Source organism: Epinephelus moara, chromosome 15, assembly GCF_006386435.1.
Source record: "Epinephelus moara isolate mb chromosome 15, YSFRI_EMoa_1.0, whole genome shotgun sequence".
In the NCBI taxonomy this organism is placed as follows: Eukaryota; Metazoa; Chordata; class Actinopteri; order Perciformes; family Serranidae; genus Epinephelus; species Epinephelus moara.
The window spans coordinates 14,834,122-14,855,604 of NC_065520.1; the positions used below are offsets into that span (position 1 = coordinate 14,834,122).

General features: G+C 42.6%; 1 protein-coding gene across 5 annotated transcripts in view; it reads left to right on the forward strand.

Moving 5' to 3' along the window:
- Positions 1 to 21,483, forward strand: part of LOC126401690 (diacylglycerol kinase zeta-like) — a 149,422-nt gene that overhangs the window by 60,500 nt on the left and 67,439 nt on the right. For all 5 annotated transcript variants that reach the window (XM_050063099.1, XM_050063098.1, XM_050063095.1 and 2 more), the window contains 10 exons: positions 36 to 173; positions 635 to 713; positions 902 to 957; positions 2,912 to 2,974; positions 5,605 to 5,678; positions 7,959 to 8,070; positions 8,486 to 8,572; positions 8,770 to 8,882; positions 9,014 to 9,114; positions 17,465 to 17,544. In XM_050063099.1, coding sequence (XP_049919056.1) covers positions 36 to 173; positions 635 to 713; positions 902 to 957; positions 2,912 to 2,974; positions 5,605 to 5,678; positions 7,959 to 8,070; positions 8,486 to 8,572; positions 8,770 to 8,882; positions 9,014 to 9,114; positions 17,465 to 17,544 — 903 coding nt within the window. The remainder of the gene's footprint in view (positions 1 to 35; positions 174 to 634; positions 714 to 901; positions 958 to 2,911; positions 2,975 to 5,604; positions 5,679 to 7,958; positions 8,071 to 8,485; positions 8,573 to 8,769; positions 8,883 to 9,013; positions 9,115 to 17,464; positions 17,545 to 21,483) is intronic.

Genomic DNA, 21,483 nt, shown 5'->3' on the forward strand with positions numbered 1-21,483 from the left:
GATTTCGTCACCTCAAAGTTAAAATCTGTTTCCAGGGCTATACAGACGAACCTCTGTCCAAGATCCTGTCCCATGTTGAGGATGGAGCTGTCGTCCAGCTAGACAGATGGAACCTACAGGTTGAACCAAACCAAAGTGCAGGGGCCGAACTGGACGAACAACAAACTGATAAGGTCAGTGCACATACACACACTAGCAAATTAACGTATCATATCCAGATACTCTGAGCTGGATTCTGAAACTCACTGGGAAGTATCTTTTCGGCCATTGTCTTTATGATGACGGGATTGTGGGTCCTTTAGCTTGGGACATTTCTTGACCTCAACAACGAGTCCTTCCTCATCTATTCTTCATCACACACGACACACGGCAACACTCTTTGCATCAGTGGTGAAGAAAGGTGTCGAGATGTCAAAAGTGCATTTAATTTCGGGTGTGGCGAGGCTGGAAAAAGGACAATGGTGTGAAGTGCCGATGCAAGTTTAGCCACCGTGAAATGGGTCCAGTATTGAGCGAGACTGTCACTTTACGTCCAATAAAACAGAGATAGATCAATTGTTAAAGAGTAATGCTGGTCTAGCACTGCCTCGAATGTGACTGTTGTGGGTTCATGTTTGTGCATATGCTCTCTCAGCTTCCTCTAGATGTTTTCAACAATTACTTCAGTCTTGGATTTGATGCCCATGTGACTCTAGAGTTCCACGAGTCAAGAGGTACGTTCATATTAATGCACAGAACAATGACAAGTGTTATCACACAATATACTGTGTAAGAAGCTCACATCAATATTAATGTGCACTGCAACATTAGTAATTTATGAACACTTTGCTTTGCCATTAAATTTGCTCCATATATGTAAAATCTTGTGTTGATTTCCTGTCTCTGTGTGTCATTGTTTCAGAGGCCAACCCAGAGAAGTTTAACAGTCGTTTTCGGAATAAGATGTTCTATGCTGGGGTGAGTGCACGTCCATGTTTAACATCAGTGTGTTAATGTTTCTCTACTGTTCAGTCTTCACTTAACGTTGTGTTCAAGACCAGATAATGTAATATGTTCGGAAGAGACGTTTAGGTGAAATATTTGAGTGTGTGGGCAGATTTTGTTGTTGGTAGTTACGTTATTAAATGTCTCGAGGTCACAAAGCATCGCAGCAGGAGGCCGGCACATGCAGCAGAGAAGGAGTTTCAGTAATGAATGCAAATGTTAGTCCCTGTTTACTGTGAGCGGCCACCAGCTGTGCTGTGTCCATTTACACAGAGGGATTAGTTGTTGTCTTTGTTCTGTATTATTTTATTATTTGCACACTTTAAGACACTATTTTGTCTGTTTTTTTTCAACCTGTTTTCAGAAACACTGTTGCAGTTCTCAAACACTAAGAGCAATTATCATTATTTTACCCTGAGTAGCAGGACGCTTCATTTGCTCTGCGATTAATTGTCATCCACTCCCAGTATTTCAACTGTTTGTCAAATTAAATAATTTCATCAATATGTTCATCACTGTCACTAAAATGAAAAATGTTCCTCTATTGTAGTGCTTAGCTTAAACGGTTTTTGGGATTCTGAGTTGGTGAGTTGAGAATCATGTTCATTCAACTTTGTTTTACTCCCTATTTCCCTCTGGTAATCCATGCCCCACCTACATTTGCAGATACATTTATGGGTCTTTTCCGCTGTCACTTGCGGCCACGTCAACTCAAGCCATGCTGCGCCAATTTGTGTTTCTATTATCGGTTTAGACACGCTTCACCAGACATGGACCTTCTCCAGAGTAGGTTCAAAAGCCGGGCCACCCGCCCTCAAGCGACCACAGCAGACCCCACTTCTTCCCCTTAAACAAGCCCTGTGTGTTGCAAGACTTTCTTCACCTCTGTCTGCAGGAGACCAGAGAGAAAGGCGTTTTTAAAAGTCTCTGTGTGTTCGGCTCTCAGTACTTTTATAGCTTCTAACCGAATCTCTGTGGTTTGGAGTTTCTCTCCTGCGTCCTGTTTTTACTTTAGATATCTGCTTTATCTTACTGTTTCGTGTAAAGTTTTTACAAAGCAAAATAACGTGGGACTTTTATTGTAAAGAATCTATAGGAAATGACACTCTCCTGGGTGGAAGTCCTGTGTTTTTTTGACCAGTCCACCTCTAACTGCCCACCCTGTGGCGGTTTCTTCAATATTTGTTATACAACAATGCGACGACTGGCGCTTTTATGCCTATGCTTTTTATGCCACTTCTTCTTCTGCTCCAGTAACAGTTACTACGGCCACTAGAGGGTGCTGCCTTACAATAAATGTAAGCATGGGTGTAATAAGCTGCTTTCACAGTCGATGTATGTGGTCATTTTTTGGTGACAGCGTGCTGGGCCAAGCACATGCACATAGCAGCCTTATGACAATGCCAGATTGCTGAAATCTATGGAAAATTTATGTCTGAAAAGCCGTCACAGATATTTTTCTTGGGAGGAATTAGACAATGAGCATGTTGATGAACAAGCAGTTTAATCAGTTTTGATCACAGAAACTATTAAAGACATTTGTAACGATTCATTTGACTTAAAAAATGCATCAACTGTTAATATGGTTGGTCATAACAGCTGAAATGTTCCTGGGCCTTCTGTTGTTCTTTGAAGTAATATAGTTTGAAGTCTGAGGTCACACCAGCTGCTGTGTCATAAACATCTGATGTTGGCCCTCAGGTCCTTTTATGTGGCCAACATGAGGTTACTCAGGTCAGGCTGCTGTGTTGAAGTGTGGTGAGAGAAAACAACTTTGCAGTGATGAGGACTGAACACTTTCTCTGACTGCCGGGGGCAGCAGGAGGTAGCTCCATCCTGTTGTGGGTTGCACAGTGAGCTCCTCGGAGACAATCCTGCTTACCTGTCTGTCTGTCTCTCTGTCTGTCCGTCTGTGTCTCTCATACAGACAGCGTTCTCAGATTTCCTGATGGGAAGCTCCAAAGACCTGTCTAAGCACATCAAAGTGGTGGTGAGTAGCTGTCAATCAAGCAGTCAGTCATTTGTATACAATACAGAGTCTGTCTATCTCTCTCTCATATTGAGTGTGCCTGGAGTTTAACATTGGCCTGTTGGGCTTGTGGTTGTCTCTCTTTCTCTGTTTTTCTTCTTCTCTTGTCTTACGGAGGATTTAAGAATTGGGTCACTTAATATAAATGACAGCAGAGAGCAGGAAAAAAACCAGTTAGTGTTAGTGGATTATGTAAAAGAGGAAAATGTTAAAGCTGGAGTGCAGAAATTTTGTCTCCCCCCTCTGGCAGTTAGAGTAATTACACAAACACTGTTGATGCATGCGTATACTGTCTGCCTTAAGGTGAGCTTGCTGCATCTCCCCTCGGGCATGCTCTCTTCAAGTCTTTTCATGCCTCTGTGCTGTCTGACCGTCTGTCCCATTCTCATGAACACGATATCCGAAGAACACCTTGAGCAATTTCTTCAAATTTGGCACAAACGTCCACTTGGGTTCAGCAATAAACTGAGTAGACTTTTGTGGTCAAAGGTCAAGGCCAGAGTGACCTTGCATCTGTCCTATTCTCATGAATGTGATATGTCAAAAACACCTTGAGTGATTTCTTCAAATTTGGCACAAACATTTACTTGACTAACACGATCATAGACAAAAGGTCAAGGCGACTATGACCTCGTCCGTTGCATTTTCTTGAACGCGGTATCTCAAGAACACCGTGAGTAAATCTTTTTGAATTTGGCACAAACATCCACTTGGACTCAACAATGAACTGATGAGAATTTGGTGGTCAAAGGTCAATTTCATTGTGACCTTGCATCCATCTTGTTCTTGTGAACGCAATATCTTCTTTTGGCACAAATGTCCACTTGGACTTAACGATCAATTGATTACAATTTGGTGGTTGAAGGTTAAAGGGCAAGGTCACTGTGACCTCACAAATCATGTTTTTGGCCATATCTCAAGAATTCATTGGCTATCTATGACAAAATTTCACACAAACGTCTAATAGGATATAATGATGAAGTAATGATGTTACATATCCAAAAGGTTAACGGTCAGCTTTACTGTGACAATGCTAGGCAAAAACACGTTTCTGACCACTACTCAACATACCTTCTTATGAACAGAAGGGGAGACATCTGGAGCATCCACTCCAGAAACTTTTGTTGGATACTTCCCAGGATATTCAGCCATTGCTTCCACCATACTCCTAGTTGCTGCTCCATCACCATGGTCTATCCCGGCCTGTCTTTTTAAAAAAAAAAAAATCTTTATTTCAGACTGTTAAGTTGCAACAAACTCCTAACACTAGCATTCCGATATACCAAGCTTTCCTTGGTGTTGATAAGCTTAATCAGCATTGTGCAAATTCATCCATTTATATGCAAAATTATTCTGCACTCTAGTTTTAGTGTTATTTATTTGTAAGAAACACAGTGATGTTGCAGATGAGGTAGACTTTGGGTTTGCTGCAGGGGAACCCACATCATTAGTCATGGTACCAATAGGAGCATCAAAAGCAATACAAATCTTGGAGGGTATCATACAAGCAGTCAAAGAACAACTTGAGGAGCAAAAAACCCAAAGCCCATTCTCCAAGAGAAAGTGCTCCAAGGTGGCTGTGCAGATTGATGTTATCCAGGGGTGAAAGGGCTGCCAGCAGATTTTTATAAAAGCTTCTGGTCAGTACTGGACCCAGACTGGTATGAGGCGATGCGTGAGTGCCTTTATGTAGGGTGGCTGCTACTTGATGCAGAAAAGTCTTGACACTGCAGCCAAAGAAAGGGGATCTAAATGATTTGTGTTGATTTTATTTTTCCAAGAGCCTTGTAGATCAGTTGAGGAGACACCTAGAGACAATTCTATTTTGTCACCAGGCTTACTGTGTACCAGGTCGTTCAATGTATGACAACTTATGACAGCATCTTTTAGCATCATCTTTGGGCTCCTTATTTTGGATCAGGACAAGGCCTTGAACACATCTTTAAGGCTTTACATGCATTTGGGTTCAGGGAGCGGTTCATTGCTGGGTTCAAGAAACTCTCTGCCAGGGCCTCATGTCTGGTTCAGGTCTCTGGGGAACTATGTAGACCAGTGTCTTTGGGGAAGAAGGATTCAGCAAGACTTTCCATTGTCAGTGCAAGTATGTGCTCTTGCCACTGAGCCTCTGTTAGCCTTGTTACATAGGAAGGCCTAAGGTGGGGTGTGACCGGAGTTGGATTTTAAGGCATGATGTGTCAGTGCTGGTTAATATGAACAGGACCTTCAGGCAGTGGTGGGTCCATTTCAGATTTATCAAAGGGTGTCATCAGCAAAAGTAAACTTGAGTAACAGTGGGGGTTTGTTGTGTGGGGTTTGGAAGGAGTTGGAGGTCCCACAGCTACTGGGAGGACTAAAGTGGAGCAGAGAGGTGTTCGGTATGTACCTAGGCTTGGAGGGCTGGGTCAGTAGGAACTGGGATGGGACTTTTTTGACCATAGACCCCTTGTTAGCAAAGGTCTGGTTCTCTCGCAGATTTCATACAAAGGTTGGATGAAGGGGTTCGGGGGGTTGCGTGCGCTTCAGCGCCCTTACTAGGTAACTAGTTTAAATGAAGGAGATTAAAACTCAAGTCTCTCTTTGTCTTTCTCCAGTGTGACGGGACAGATTTAACATCAAAGGTTCAGGACTTGAAGCTGCAGTGTCTGGTCTTTCTCAACATCCCCAGGTAATATAACTAACACGACTACTGTTACTGATACTACTTTATTATGTCTACAGCTAATAGACCTTTGTACTTGTACTGAACTTTGTGTTCAGTGGTTGACTTTGGGCCCTATTTAGATGGTCTAAAGCGGACAGCGGAGGGCGCATAATCCATGTCGCAAGTGTCATTGCTATTTAGATGCAGGCGCAGTTGTCATTTTCACACCCTGATCTAATCACAGTAATAATGATCATCATAATTTGTAATAATGACAAATGAAATTGTGAAATTATCTGACCAATCAATCATTTTTTTGATTGAAAACCAAAGCCCACACATTGCATTTATTTAATATGTTATACTAGGCTACATTATATTATATTATTATATCGTTATCTGAGTGTAGAGAGGACACACATGCAAATAAGAGGCAGAACACAGCTCTAGGAAACATGTGAAAACAATTAACAAACGTGGGTGGGGGAGAAAACGCTGAACAGGTCCTAGCTGCAGGATCAGCACCTTGGGGAGCTCCGTGGCAGTCCTGACAGCTGTGCTCTGTTATATGATGAAAACAGGTTTGAATAATATTCCACAGATATTTAGTAAGATCTTTCTTGTATTAGTGATCCCACGCCTGCTTTACCTCGGGGAGCTTGGGTGCCTGTCTGCTGTCCCCGTAGATCTGGTTCTGACGGGCCTTCACCTCCCACACGAGGAGATCCGTCTCCTCAGCTGTAAAGCGCTCACTCTTTCCAGTTGGTAGGCCCGCCATCTAACTAGCTCTCCGCCATGCGCTCCAATCACGCCTCTTTTAGAGGGAATGAGAGGTGACACTCTGATTGGCTTATTAAATGATACGCCCAAAACACACCCATGACTAATTCACAGAGTAAGTCCAACCCTTTTACTGGGACTGACTGGGACACACCCATGCACCGCACGCCTGGCGCTTTGTGTTTTAGACCATCTAAATAGGGCCCTTTGACTTCTTTCAGTTAGTATCTCTTCTAGTGATCACATTTTTTCTAAAGAAGCACAGCCTGACTTTAGACATTAAATACGAGTGTCTTACAATCCATTCAGACAATCCACCAGAAAGTTTGACCAGGGCTCGAGACATCAGAGTAAAAATAAGTTAAACTTTAATAAACAACACTCACACTTCGTCATAGTTGCGTACTAAAACAGAAGTTAATAACCACAAAACTTCTCGCAGAGTTGGAAGACACACATTCTAGAGTCATATCAACTTTGTTATACATGAACCCCAAAATTTAGGATGTTACAATGATGTTTTTTTGGCCCTAGTCTTCTGTACACACAAACATGCGGAGGAAACCCTTGGAAAATAATTTTGATTATTTTAAATATTAGCCTAACTTTAATAATACAAATTAAGGGATAATGTGTTTTTTATGGGTTTGCATCGGCAACAGCTATGTCTGGTGGCATTGTGATATTGGTATCTGTCCGTTCCGCTCTCAGGAACATGATATCGCAAGAACACCTTGAGAGAACTTTTTCCAATTTGGCACAAACATCTCCTTTGACTCAGTAATGAACTGATTTGTATTTGTTGGTCAAAGGTTAAGGTCACTGAGACCTTGCATCCTTCTTATTCTCTTGAACACAATATCTCAACAATGCCTTGAGGGAATTTCCTCAAGTTTGGCACAAACATCCATCTGGACTCCATGATAGACTGATTAAAACATGGAGTCCGAATTTCACACAAATGTCTAATAGGATGTAATAATGAAGTGGTGAGATATTATGTCCAAAAGCTCAAAGGTCAACATCACTGTGACATTAAAGAGTTTGGCAAAAACACTTTCCTGGTCATTATTAAAGGTCATAACTCAAAAACACAAGTGAAGACATTTGGTCAGATACTGAATTGGTGACACGAATCAACCTGCAGCTGTGTCACATAGGCGAGGCACATTTAGTTCAGAGGAGTTCCTTTGAATCGGGATTCTATCAGTGTCTTACTGCATGTTTATGAGAGATATTCTGTTTGAGCTGTATCTCAGCTGAGAGGGGCTTTGCCAGCCTTCAAAGGGAATTGCAGCATGTATGTTGCATAGGTTCAGGATTTCGGATTGCAGTGGCTCTGTTGTTTCGGGGGTTCTAATGTGCTTCCTGCAGAATCTTCATCATGTGTGGATTTACCATCAACTCCAACTATATAACCTTTTTGTTTTTTAAATAAATTTTCAGTTTCTTGACCTGAATGTCTCTGACAGAAGTGATGGTCATGACAACGTGGTGTGTGTGTGTGTGTGCTGTGTTCCTCAGATACTGTGCCGGCACTACACCTTGGGGAAACCCCAGTGACCATCACGACTTTGAGCCTCAACGCCATGATGATGGATACATCGAGGTTATTGGATTCACCATGACCTCACTGGTATGTAGCTCATTGTGTTGTGGTAGCCATGGTAACCAGGGCAGGGAGACCAGCAGCCAGCAGAGTGTCTCACTTTATTAAAATGAGTATAAAAATAATCTTTCCTGGGGTGTCAACCATGATACGCAGTGTAGTACTATTTGTGATGATAGGTACAGGAAGCAGTTCCTGTTCATTCCTCACATGTTCTCATGAGGAATAAACAAAACGATCTGGCGTTGCTAAAAAAAAATGTTCAAAATAAGGTGTATTCAATCCAATTCAAGAGGATGCCGGACTCTTAAATGTCACGATACATACAGACATCATGAGTTAAAAAGCCATAATGATCCATCTGAGAATCCCATACCACAAGGGTCATGGCTGGAGTAATGACCAATTACGAAGTGAAATGTATGTGTGTGTGTGTGTGTAGGCTACGCTGCAGGTTGGAGGTCATGGCGAGAGGTTGAACCAGTGCAGAGAAGTGACCCTCACCACTACAAAGCCTCTCCCAGTACAGGTACAGACTGTACATACACACGTTACTGTACTGCTACAATGAACTCCAAGCATGTTTATAGAACCAATCATCCAGATTCTTCACAGTGAGCAGCTGCCCAGTAATAACCACATTCTTGTACTGTTGATGCAGCTAAACATGCACGGAAGTAGTCTGGGTAATAACCTGCTTCTGTGATTGATCTGTATTGTTGTCAGGTGGACGGTGAGCCGTGCAGACTGGCTCCCTCTGTCATCCACATCAGCCTCAGAAACCAGGCAAACATGGTGCAGAAAACCAAACGGCGGACGTCGCTGCCACACCTCAATGAGTAAGTCACACACAGTTAAACACGACCTCAGCCAGTAGCTTTCTCCAGCCCTGTGGCCACGGTGCACAGCATTCTGACACCTTGTAATAACGACTTCTGTTAAAAGCTGTCTGGTCCTGTTTGTGTCACAGTCAGCAGCCAGTCCCAGAGAGGCTGAGGATCAGGGTCAGCAGGATCAGCATGACCGACTACGAGGCTCTACACTATGACAAGGACAAACTACGGCAAGCATGTAAGGAACACACACACCTGTATCCATATATACATCCGTTATCGTCTATAGCCAAAAAGATTAGCAAATATAATCAAAATAAATAAAAAACAGACGTATCTTTCCAAGCAGCATATTTGTAGACACACACACAGGGGAATATATGTACCAATATTTGATAGAGTTGGACAAAGTGTGTGGGAGTTATGGCCTTCAGCTGGTTTAATATTCAGAACACAAAAATGAGGACATGTATGTAGGTTGAAAAATATTGGCGAATATTAGTTTTAATCATCTCGTCCAGCTTTGACTGTACCTCGGATGATTTGCAGATCAAACAGTCAAATGAAGTTGTGTGTTGTGTGAAGGAATAACGAGGGAATCATTAGCAAACAACCAAAAAATTTAAATTTAAAGCTGGGGAAGGGGGAAATCTGGAAAAGGCAACCCTTTGGCCGGTGCAAACCCCTGTGTCAAGGCAGCAACAGAAAGTTTGCTGACCCAGTGGGGAGTTTGGGCGGATTAGAAAGCTTGCCCTGGAGTTTAGTCTGGTGTCTGGTGTTTAAATGTTTGTATCCTCACTGGGTTGTGATAACCTGGTCACATTTGTCGCTGTGTTTAGGTGTCATCTCACTCCCTTCACTCCCTGTAACTACTATTACGAGAGAACGTTACCAGTGGAAACACTGGTTGTTTTTGCAGCAAAAAAAAAAAGGTGCGACTAGATCATGTGCTGACGCAACCAAGCGAGAGCAGTGGAAAAGTCAGTACGGAGCTGTGTCTGTAGCTGTGGGGAGTGAGGTGGAGGACACACTGGGCTCGAGGCTCTCGCTAACATTAGCATTTTCTCTCCATCTCTGAAACGCTTCACCGATATCGACACGTTTTGTTCGTTTCTTGTCAGACTCTCTTTTAGACTCTTGTTTTGATAGGTCCATCCCTGTTTTTGGGTTGCTTGGCAGTGTAGTGTTGCCAATGCTAGATTGCACACACATCTACATTTTTATAGGAACACCTTCTCTCTGAAATGACCTGTGATTGGTCACAGTCTCCTGTCACAGGCTAGATTTTCTAAAGCCTGGAAACAGAGCCAGTTTCCCTCAATCCACTCAAATTAAAATACGCTATGTTATCAAAATAAAACTGTCTACACCAGCTTTAAATCCCTATTTTTTCTGGAGACGAAGTGGTTATATAAGATCACATTTCCACCCATTTCCCGTCAGTATGTAGACAAAATGTCTACCAAGGAGTTACACAGGGTCAAGAAGCTGCAGGTTGGTGGACCTGAGTGATGGCAGCATCTTCAGGCTCAAGTGGGAATAAACCTGCTTGATGATTTTGAAGGTGGAGCGCTGATGTGAAGGTCAACGAGATCACTGTCAGCTGACTCTTCATCCTACATCACAGCCACTCTTCATCTCTGCCGTGTGTACAGAACATGCTGCACACACAGACAGTGAGCGGCGTTCACTTATGTTTCGGGAACATGGAGAGGGAAAGCTCTGTCTGTGTGTCTCTCTCATTAGGAACAATTACACTCAGCTGGCTGTGCTGCACACAAACACACACTTGAATGCAGTCAGTGAGTTCATGCCAGTTCAGAGTTTGGACACAGGGTGGCGCTGTTACCTTTTACATATAGTAAACAGCACGCTTTATGATACTCTATTTATATTGGTGTAAATGTGACATGTTTCTTTTTGTTTCTGTGTTTTGCGCATGATTTGTATGTACTAACTGCACACATGTGAGACTATTAATAACTCATAATCACATGTTTTTTTCCAGTTCAATCCCAAAGTATTATTTCTATCAGTTCTGGATCATTTTCATAATTCTCATACCTCGTCCTTTGTTCTCGCTCTCTGAAGTTTGAGTTGTTTTCTCATTATGCAAATCAATCACTGGTCTCAACTTGTGGATGTGTCACACTTGGGGGGAGATGGGTAAAAATATGCTCCGTACTCCGAGGCACTGCTGTTATATCATCTCTCTCTGTCGCCCTGTGTTCCATCCTGAACATGGATTGAATATAGATTTGTGTAATAAAGATTTGGATGACCTTTCAGAACTGCACACGTATCATCCATGCAGGTTCTGTATGACATTATGTGAGAGCTATTGTCTGAGAGTCGATTCAAAATTCCGATCAAATACTGTTGCGACGTCGTCGCGGCTGGTATGAATAGGAACAGGGGTGTAGCACCGAATTCTGGGCACTATACATCAGCAGTCTCCGTGGGCCACCCCTCCACTCTTGATCCATGTCTCTCTCATGCACCTTTGAATTTTGAATTTTTTTTATTTTTTTTTTGCTTTTTCTACAAAGTCAGTTTCCTTTCTTTTTTTTGAGCCGCGATTTTTTTAATTTAATTTTATTGCATTTAGAGATGAATTCTGAGCCAATTTGTGCCTTCAAGGGGTGAGAGGGGCCTCAGAGAGCTTCTGCTATTTTTTAAATTCAAGTCTTTCAACTGATTTATTCCACCAATTTCAATTTCTTATCACACTACTTGCTTTGAAATAAAACATTGCAAACAAAACAAGGCTTCTTGAGTGGGTTATCAGTCCAACTATTCCCTCAGTACATAAGTAAATACACTGTTTTAATGCACTTTTCTCTAACACCTGTCTCAAACCCAAAGCTACTCCGTTAATAACGACGTAAAACACACACAAAAAAAGAAACTCTACACCCTCACATGTGATGAGTTGGAACTGGAGAATATCTGGCTTTCTGTGACCTAATTAATCAGTCATTAAAATGGTTGGCAATTAATTTTCTGCTGCGCGACTAATTGACTAATCAAATAATCAAGTTGTTGTCTCAGCTCTAATATATACAGTGTGTCTGGAAATTGCTCGGTCCAATTTACATTTTCCACGTCGTGTCGTCTTGTACCAAAATCCTGAACTGTGCTTGTATTTCTATGAGCTGTCATTACAAAACAGTGCATCACCATACACAACAACCAATTAATTTCTACTTGGCTGCCACTTGAAAAGGTCAGTTAAGAAAAAAAAGCACATGCTGAAGGAGAGTCGATGAAAATGAATGCAGTAGCTGGAATTTGAATCAGTGTTTGGTGTGGTGATTGTTTCAACATGCACTTTGATAATAAACCTCTCTGCTCTCTTCCTGTCATGGAATGTTTGAAGAGTAATGAATTATAAAAAGTGGACAGGCTCACTCCAGAGTCATTGTAATCCAGAAGTTGTTCAGTGACTTCTGGCGTCAGAACCGACGAAGAAAGCCATCCTTTCACATGAGCATGATATGCAGCCTGTTGCTGTTATGTTAAACTGCACCTGGCAGTGTCAGAGGGTAACACAGTGGGACAACAAGGCGGCAGAAGTCTAAGTAGGGTCGATGAGAGGGGTGGTGGATGGGTCCAACAAACACCGACTTTCATCCAGGAGGCCGCTGTTCACTTCCCATAAAATTGTGAAACTGAACTCTGATAGTTTTTTCCTAAACCCAACCATGTGCATTTGGACAAAGGCGACAAAGGACTAAAAAATGTCAATTTGCGTTGTTGTATGAATGAGGTGCGTTTATGTTGAAATGCCACGTCATTTCTCGACATTGAAAGTCCATGACCAAACGTTGATTTTGTGATGAGGTCAGAGTGAGAATGTAACTAACTAATTTTTGTTAGTGTACTTACTTGTAGTACACTGTGTACTCTACGAACTTAGTTGCGTAGTGCGCAAATTTTGAGAGGACAGTGTTGTCTCAAATCAGACATCGTCAACTCTAAACCCAACCCAGAATTCTAACCCTAACCCTTGCCCCGAACCCAAACTTTCCGGAAATGACAGTCATAAGATTTGACAGCTTTTCTTCTGACAGTAAATTGCCAACCTATCAGAAATGCACAGATCCGATACCGATCCCAATGCTGTGGCTTTGAGTATCAGCCGATACCCGATACCGATCCGATACCATGGTTGACCTTAAAAGCTATATACATGTACATTTACATGTAGAACAGAAAAGTCTAGAGGCATCAGGCGCTGATGACTACACAGTTCTTTCCTAAGATAAAATGAAACAAGATGAAACAGATTAATGCAATGATGAACTATTTATTGTTAACAAAAATAAACAATTGTGCAACAACAGTTGAAATAGTGTGAAATACCTCCACACAGCAGATTCTCTCCTTCGCTCCATGACGTATGACGTAGCTCATGTCGCAATAGATTTAAAGGGAAAGGATCGCCTCAGGTATAGGTTGCATTTTCTGATACTCGATCCCACTATTTTGATGATATCGGAGCCGATATTCGCTCCACATTATCGGATTGGTTCATCCCTACAACCTATGACAACGATTGCTACTTGCCAAAATATATGCTTGTTATATCTGCTTGTTTGCTCGCTTGTCTTCTTCTGTATCTGTTTATTATCAGCTTAGAACGTGCTTTCACGGCACATTATGAATACTCACGGCTGATACTGAGATAATAATAGCTGCTGCATCTTGCGAATAGCAGCTTGTCAAGCATCTGACCACAAATTTAATATAGAAACTTTTACAGTGAAGAAGACAATTTAACATGCATAAACACCAAACGTAACTACGCCCCTAGATTGTAACGTCAATGTCAAAAATGGGCTGACATGTCACAAGTTTGATGTGTTTTTGGTCCAGCCCTTTCACTACGTAGGCAACATGGTGACTAGTGATGTCCAAACGAAGCTTCATGAAGCACCAGTTGTATTTGCTGAACCCACTAGATGGCGCTCTTGGTGTAATGAAAAAGGCTCAAGGGATGGCAATGCAGTTTGGTTTCAACCCTTTGTTGAACAAAGAGTGCCAGAGTGGACCCAAAAAACAAAGGTTCATTAAGCTTCATTTGGCCATTACTTGATGAAACCAAACTGCATTGCCATCCCTTGAGCCTTTTTCATTACACCAAGAGCGCCATCTAGTGGGTTCAGCAAATACAACTGGTGGTTCATAAAGCTTCATTCGGGCACCACTAAGTGACCATTGAGGGTGAGAAGTGTCCAATGTTTCACCTTTCACATTTTGACTGTTATAGTATGATGACGTAGACGCGGTCGCTTCCAGTTGCCTCTTGTCTGCTTCACTAAATTGGGCAGAATTTATGCTGTTATATGTATTCTGCAAGTCTTGGTAGTGTTTTTTTTTTTGGCTGGCTTTGGATGGTGGTGGCGTGTAGCTGTGAGTCACCTATCAGGATGAGGAACTCAACTAGGAACTAGGACTGTGGTGAAAGGAGAGGAGATTTACGATGAGTAAGGACTGGCGTGATGGTGGGAATATGCGGTGCTGTCCTGTTCCTGCTGTGGATCACTGCTGTACGCCGTTCAGAGGTGGCTGCAGAAAGGCGCTGCTCGTGTTCAGGAGTAGCGACCATTTGGCTGCCTTGTAGGGGTTGAGATTTGTGGACAGTTAATTAATCCCACACCCAGAAACCATGGATTACCAGAACCATCCGGAAACGTGGACGATTATAAAGCAGCAGCCAACAATGTAAGAAGATGCACAAAAGGACTAAATTATAGCGAGCAACTTAAAGGAGCTGATGGGATCACATTTCACTGGAAGTGTACCTTGTATAATTTTACATGCACCGTACGTAGACACGTAGTACACTGCATTTTGCCATACTTCTTAGTGTGAATGACTTACGCAGTCAAAACAGCAAGTACAGAAGAATCCGGTTTGAGACACAGCTTCTCATAGTGAAGTTACTACTGCTTGCTCCCACTGCTGTCTTTGTCTTCCACACTGAGACATTTAGTATCAATGAGAGGTGTGTGTGTGTGTGTGGGTTCAGGAGCTCCTCGCTGGGTTTGACAGCTCTTTCAGCACAACGAGCTGTGTGATGTTCAGCCAGCAGTGTTGTGTTGGTGCAGCTGGCGGTTGGCCTGCGCTGCCTCAGGGAGCAGTCTTGTTTCAACGACCTATGTCGGCTTACTGATGACGAGCCAGCTTGGTCAGGCTCATTTAAGGACATAAAAACATCAACGTTAACTTGGCACGGAGTTCTGGCACTGGGTATAAACTGTCATTTGTGGAGATGTCCAATATTGATGTCGTTCTTAAATACTGGGCTTCACCATCTCAACATGAGACAAACGTGGCACAAATGATTAGTCTGTATCATGCTTTAATTATAGTCTTCCATATTTTCTTCTTGATATTGATCAACAGTGGGCTATACACGCGTTTATAGAACCAGGGTTACTTTGAAGTAACTTCCAATTGGTCTTTGTTTCATCACTGAATAGAAGACAACTGCTGCACAGTCTATGTGTCTATGTTCTTTTATTCACTGTGATACAGAGCCAAGGGTGTAGGTTTAGAATCGACACATATGAATCGAGGGTTTGGCTGTCCTCTGCCAGAAAATTCTGAGCATCAAACGCTTAATTTTATGCTTTCTGGTGAATTTCTATGCACCGACTTGTGCCTTTTATGCATCAATATGCAGTGGCATGCGAAAGCTTGGGTTAGATTTTGTTTGCTGTGAATAGATAAGTGAGTAGAAGATGAACTGATCTCCAAAAGGCATGAAGTTAAATATAAGCTTATTAAAAAATTATTGTATTATTTTGGTTTTGTACAATTGTAGAGTGAAAAAAAAGGAAAGGAGCAACATGCAAAAGTTTGGGCACCCCAAGACATTTGAGCTCTCAGACAACTTTTACCAGGGTCTCAGACCTTAATTAGCTTGTTGGGACTCTTGCTTGTCCACAGTCACCATTAGGAAAGGCCAGGTGATGCAAATTTCAAAGCTTTATAAATACTCTGACTCCTGAAACCTTGTCCCAACAAGGGACAACTTTCAGAAAGAGCTGCTCATAGGATTGTTAGAAAGGCAAATCAAAGCCCCTGTTTGACTGCAAAAGACCTGCAGGACGATTCATCAGACTCTTGAGTGGTGGTGCACTGTTCTATTGTGCAGCGACACCTGTACAAATATGACCTCCATTTTTAGCCATAAACTGTTCATGTTCGATAACATGATTGTGCGCCACGTGCTGAAACAGATTGGTGGTATTACCTTTGGTTGCTGAAACATTTTTTCTGCAGTTTTTACATTTGATTTCGTTTTCTTCACAAAAGCCAAAATGTGTCCTAACAAAGGACTCAAATTTCTCTAAGTTGCTCAGTTGGCTCTGTGTTTGAGTTCACCTCCAAGTTGCTCCCAGGTTGCGGACTGGACAGGCGGAGTCACGTGACTACACACGCAGTAGTACATTTTTAAAGGTTATTTTTTTTGGGGGGAGGGCTTTTTGCCTTTAGTTGATAGGACAGTATTAAGCGTGAAAAGGGGTGAGAGAGAGGGGACGACATGCAGCAAAGGGCCGCCTCGGCAAGGACACTGCCCCCATACATTGGACCCACTGAGTCCCCATGCACTGAGGCATCGGGTGCCCCAGTAGTTCATTTTTAAGGGGACAGAACATGAACACACAAAGAAGGGAAAGACGGAATTTAAAAAGCAAAAATAAAATTACCGACATGGGCAAGAATACGTCGGTAAGAGGTTCTGAATGTCGGTTTAGATTAGATTTAAAATGAATAACCCAGCCCCAGGTGTGACGTAACTGATAGCAGTTAGCAGCTAACTCAAAGAAAACTAATAGCGGCTGAGAATGTCCACAAATTGGGAAAACAATGAGGTATGGGAGCTCCTTACGTTCTTAGCAGGGGACGAGATCAGCCACACAGACCGTAAATGATTGTTATTGACATGTTAATGCAGTTAATGTTTATAAAGCCCTGCAACTCTATAGCACCACCTCTGTGTAAAGGGGACTGATTTGTGTGTCTTGACACAAGCAACCCATACAGTCCAGACACAGTTATTCTGGTCCCCAAGTGGTGTATCTGTGGTGAACACAGCCCTGACATCCTGACATGTGGCTCCAAAGCTACACCACAACCCCTTAACACACAACATTAAATCCCCCTTGGCTTGTAATTTGCTCTGGAGGACTTTAAACAGCTCCCGTTCTGACCTTCCCTATAAGCTGTTTCTCTCTGTCACAAAGAGGATGCTCTCAGCAAACACATCAGTATAATTTACAGCATATATTCTCCCATCTTTGTACCCTAAATAACTGAGCATAGCCAGTTTTAATATCAGTTGAGAAGTTTCTGTCGGTGGTTCCAGGTTCTGGTCCTCAGCAACCACCGTGCTGCTGCTTGTCTATGCTACATGTTTAATTAGATTCATGTGGAGTCCCAGGTCTGTTGCTGCTATATGACCAGAATTAAAACTAGCAGTACTCACAGGGTCCTGAGGGCCAGAGTTGAGCACCGCTGTATAAGTAGATATCAAAGTGCTGTTGGATAATTGTCTTGTTCCTCTGTATCTCCAGCCATTCCTCTGGGACTGATCGTGGTTTCTGGTGACAGCGACTTAGAAACCTGCCGAGAACACATCCAGCGGCTGCAGGAGGTAAGGAGGAGAAGGGGGGGGGGGTTGTGTGTCACTGAATGGAAAGAAAAAGGCAGCGTCATAAAGCAAGATGAAAAAGAGAGGAAGCAGAAAACCTCTTTTTAAAATCTGCATCAAAACTAATTAAAGTGTGTGTTCAGTCGAGTTAAAGGAATAGTTCAGATTTTAAGTGGGGTTGTATAGTGTACTCATCCATAGTCAGCATATTACATACAGTAGGGGTGAGCCGGCATGCCCCCACTTTCAGTGCACTGCCTCGCAGTTTGCATTGTCAAGCCTATAGACCACTCTGCTTCTCTGCTCTGCTATGCTCCCATCTTCCTCTCCAGGACTTCTGTTCTGTGCAATCCTCCGTCAGGTGCTTGGGACCGCAGGTTGGTACTTGGATGCTGTGGTTGATGTGGTCTTTGTTCAGCTCAGAGGCACACGGGAAACTAACAGCTACCACTTCAAAATTTGTATTGGAAAATCTTGCAGGCATTGATCAACAGTTAGTCAGTTCTTTTTATGTTGCATTAAAGGGATGGTTCAGATTTTTTTAAAATTTGGTTCTATGAGATACCTATCCATAGACAGTATATTATGGATGGTAGATGTCGGTCGGCACGCACCTAGTTTGGAGAAGCAGGCTGGAGTCTGAAATGGAAGCTAAGCAGTGTACTGCTGTGGATGGGGGCCAGCACCAAAATGTATTTTAGCAACCTAAAAAGTATCAGTTTAAGTGTACGCTATATTTACAATACTTCCACTGCTTTACCTTAATGTCAGACAATGATTTACAATGGGAAAATGAAGCCGTTATATTGCTCTCTTTAAAGCCAGATTCCACTGAGAAAAACAGCGATTTAACACAGCTGAACACAGGAGCTGCTGGTGTACCGCTGCCTTGGTTCGTTAGTTTGTTTGTGTTATTGTGTGACTTTGACATTTGAAAAAGTTAGCTCAGATTAACCAAAGTCAAACAATAACACAAACTAGCGAACTGATCGAAGCAGCGGTAGAGAAACGGCTCCTTTGTTCAGTGAGCTAAAATTGCTGTTTTTGTCAATGGAGTCTGGTGGCATTGACTAACGCATAGATGGGTTACTGACGCTGGTAATGGCTTGCCAATCGAAATGGGTAATCTGTAGAAAAGGTAAAGCAGGGAAAATACTTCCAGTATATTTTTTAGCTTTGGTGTTGGACTCCCGCCTGCTTCTCCAAACTGCCCCTTTAACAGAGCACAAACAAGCAGCACGTTCTGAAAAAGATATCCCTCACAGGAAAGGCGATATCAATAGAAGAAGGCAAATATGAATATATGGATGCAGCATCCCTTTTATAGGGTGAAAGAAAAATCTGTCAGTAGCAAAGTTATCATTTACGCTACAGCTACCAAACCCCATGGTCATCCCATGGCTGTGCGATTTAACACTGTTTTCCCCCAAGATCTTTCTGCTGCTATCTCTCTGCCACACACAACAAGCCCACTGCACATGGCTCCAAACTGCTGAGTGACCTTAGACAAGGTCAACAACATCCAGCCGCAGCAGCATTAAAGAGAGAGATTCAAGTAGGAGCGAACAGACTACTCCGGCTTGTTTGAATTTGCTTATTTTTTTTAAGTCCAACCATCAAAGTCATGAGAAGCTTCCTGTCTGAATACCGAAATGGATTTTGGTAGAAAGGTTACATCTGACACCGGTGCCAGTGTGAGTGATTGACGGCTGAAGGAGTCTAGTTAAAGAGGGCTCTAACGGTTCCACCAGTATGACATCCAGCTTTGAGTTCCTCCACTGCACACACACATACACACACACCATACTAAACAAACAAACACCCACACGCATAAACAGAACAGATTCTGTAGCCCGCTCTAGGGGATACAAAGTACAGCATGTGGCCGGGACTACATTACTAATACATTACACAACACAGTTCGTGAACACAGATATAACCATGTTTTAAACAGGATCACAAAAAAAACCACCTTCCTCTTAGTCAGTCGAAATACGATGTACAAAACAGACATCCTACCTTTTCAGTCGCCATTAAAACAGCTTAAGTGCGATGGAGATGCGAAATGAGAACAGGAAATGTCTGATTTATTGCACACCCTCTTATCTTTTACCTGCTTCACCAAAAAATACTTGAAGTGTGATCCCACTTTACAACTTGGGCTTGAGACACGCCACTACAGGCGCAGCCACTTCAAGAACGTGCAGCAAAACAGCATGGTGCCCATTTGGAGAGAGGCTGTGTGTGCAACCGGCTGATCAAATGTGATTAACGGAAAAACACACACAAATTAATCTCCTGTAATAAGACAGGAGATTACATAACCTACATGAACTATCACGGCTTAAGATATGAATTCCCCCTTTGCTTCCTTACCATGTTCTTCGTCGCTCTCGCAGTCCAACAGCTAAGTAGCTAGCCAGCCTATTCATCAGCAGCGTAAGAAGGCCTGGATAACTTTTGATCTGAGGGTCCAGTATATCTTCAAAAAAGAAAAAGATGATTAGAATAAAGGGGCGGCAGAAGCTCAGTCCATAGGGACTTGGCTTGGGAACCCGGGGGTTGCAGGTTCAAGTCAACATGTGGACCAAGTGTGGAGTGTGGACTGGAAGTTGGAGAGGCGCCAGTTTGCTTCCTGGGCACTGCTTATTAAGTATTTCTTCTTCTTCTTCTTCTTCCTCTAAACGCTGTTATACTCACCAGAGAGATTCACCTGGCTGCTCATGCAACTCCATGCATGCGTTTGCCGATTAGTACTTGAACAATAGAATGACCTTTATTGTAATTAAATACTGCCAATATCAGCCTTTTGTCTGCATCTGTCATTGTCCCACCGTTCCCTACCACATCTACTGGCGTCAAAACAGGGCCTCTTGCTTGATTTGCTTGGCTGCCTGCGCCAAGTGTGACGCTGATGAGCAGTGCGATTCTGCCCCAGAGTTGTTCCTTTTGACTAGAGAATACTCCTCTTTCTTAATATCATTCTTTTCCAACTCACCACAGCTCTCCAGATTTACTGCCACTGTGGTAAGGATGAAAAAAGGACCTTTATCTTGTGTGTCAGATTCTAAATATCACATGAGTATTGCAGCTCGAGCCATTATAGTCCTTTCATGTTCGAACAGTCATTATGGAACATCTCCCTAATGGAGGCCTATGTTTGAAAGGCCAAAAGGCCATTACTTTAACAGATAAATGAAGCCGGCAATGTTACAGATTAGACGTCTGGACAAGGCTATATTCAGCCAAACTCAGTCCAGACAGCGGCTGGGACAGAAGTAAAATCAAGAGTTTGTCTTTTGTACTTGCTGTACTTCAGACAGCAGTAATGATTCCACAAGTGTTTAGTCAGTACAGGTCCTCCACCTTCAGAGGTGAGGGGCAGGTCAATTGTTTCACCTCTTGGTCTGAGTACAGGCCCTTCTTTTTCCTTTTTTCTGTATTTTGGTGTTTAAGTATTTGTGTCAAAGCTTGTATTACACACCATCTATGACGATGAATGTCTGTGCAAAATCTGTAGGCATTTTTGCCTTATGCGAGAATACTTTAAATACCTCAGCTTTTTGAACTGTACCTCTCTTTTCATTGCAAGTCTAGAGCATGTACCACAACTTGTTGGTATTTTCCTCATCTTCAAATCTACCCTGTTTGTCAATGTTAGTATTTTCCTTACCAGCACAGCATGTTGCAGGATAGGTACAAACAGACTCAGTCTCATTTTAATGAGGCCTGGTCTGGTCTCTCTCACGTCTGGTGGTGCACAAAGACACATCATCAGTGATGTAACCATGTGGTCACTGACTATTTTTCCAGCATCAAAATACTGTACCCAGGCAGTTCAGTTGGAGGAGATCAGGCCCCAGCTTGAATCCAAGAGTGTGGTTCATGGATCATGCTTTTTGATCCACAGCCATCTTGATGTCTGTGATGGTAATGATGGCT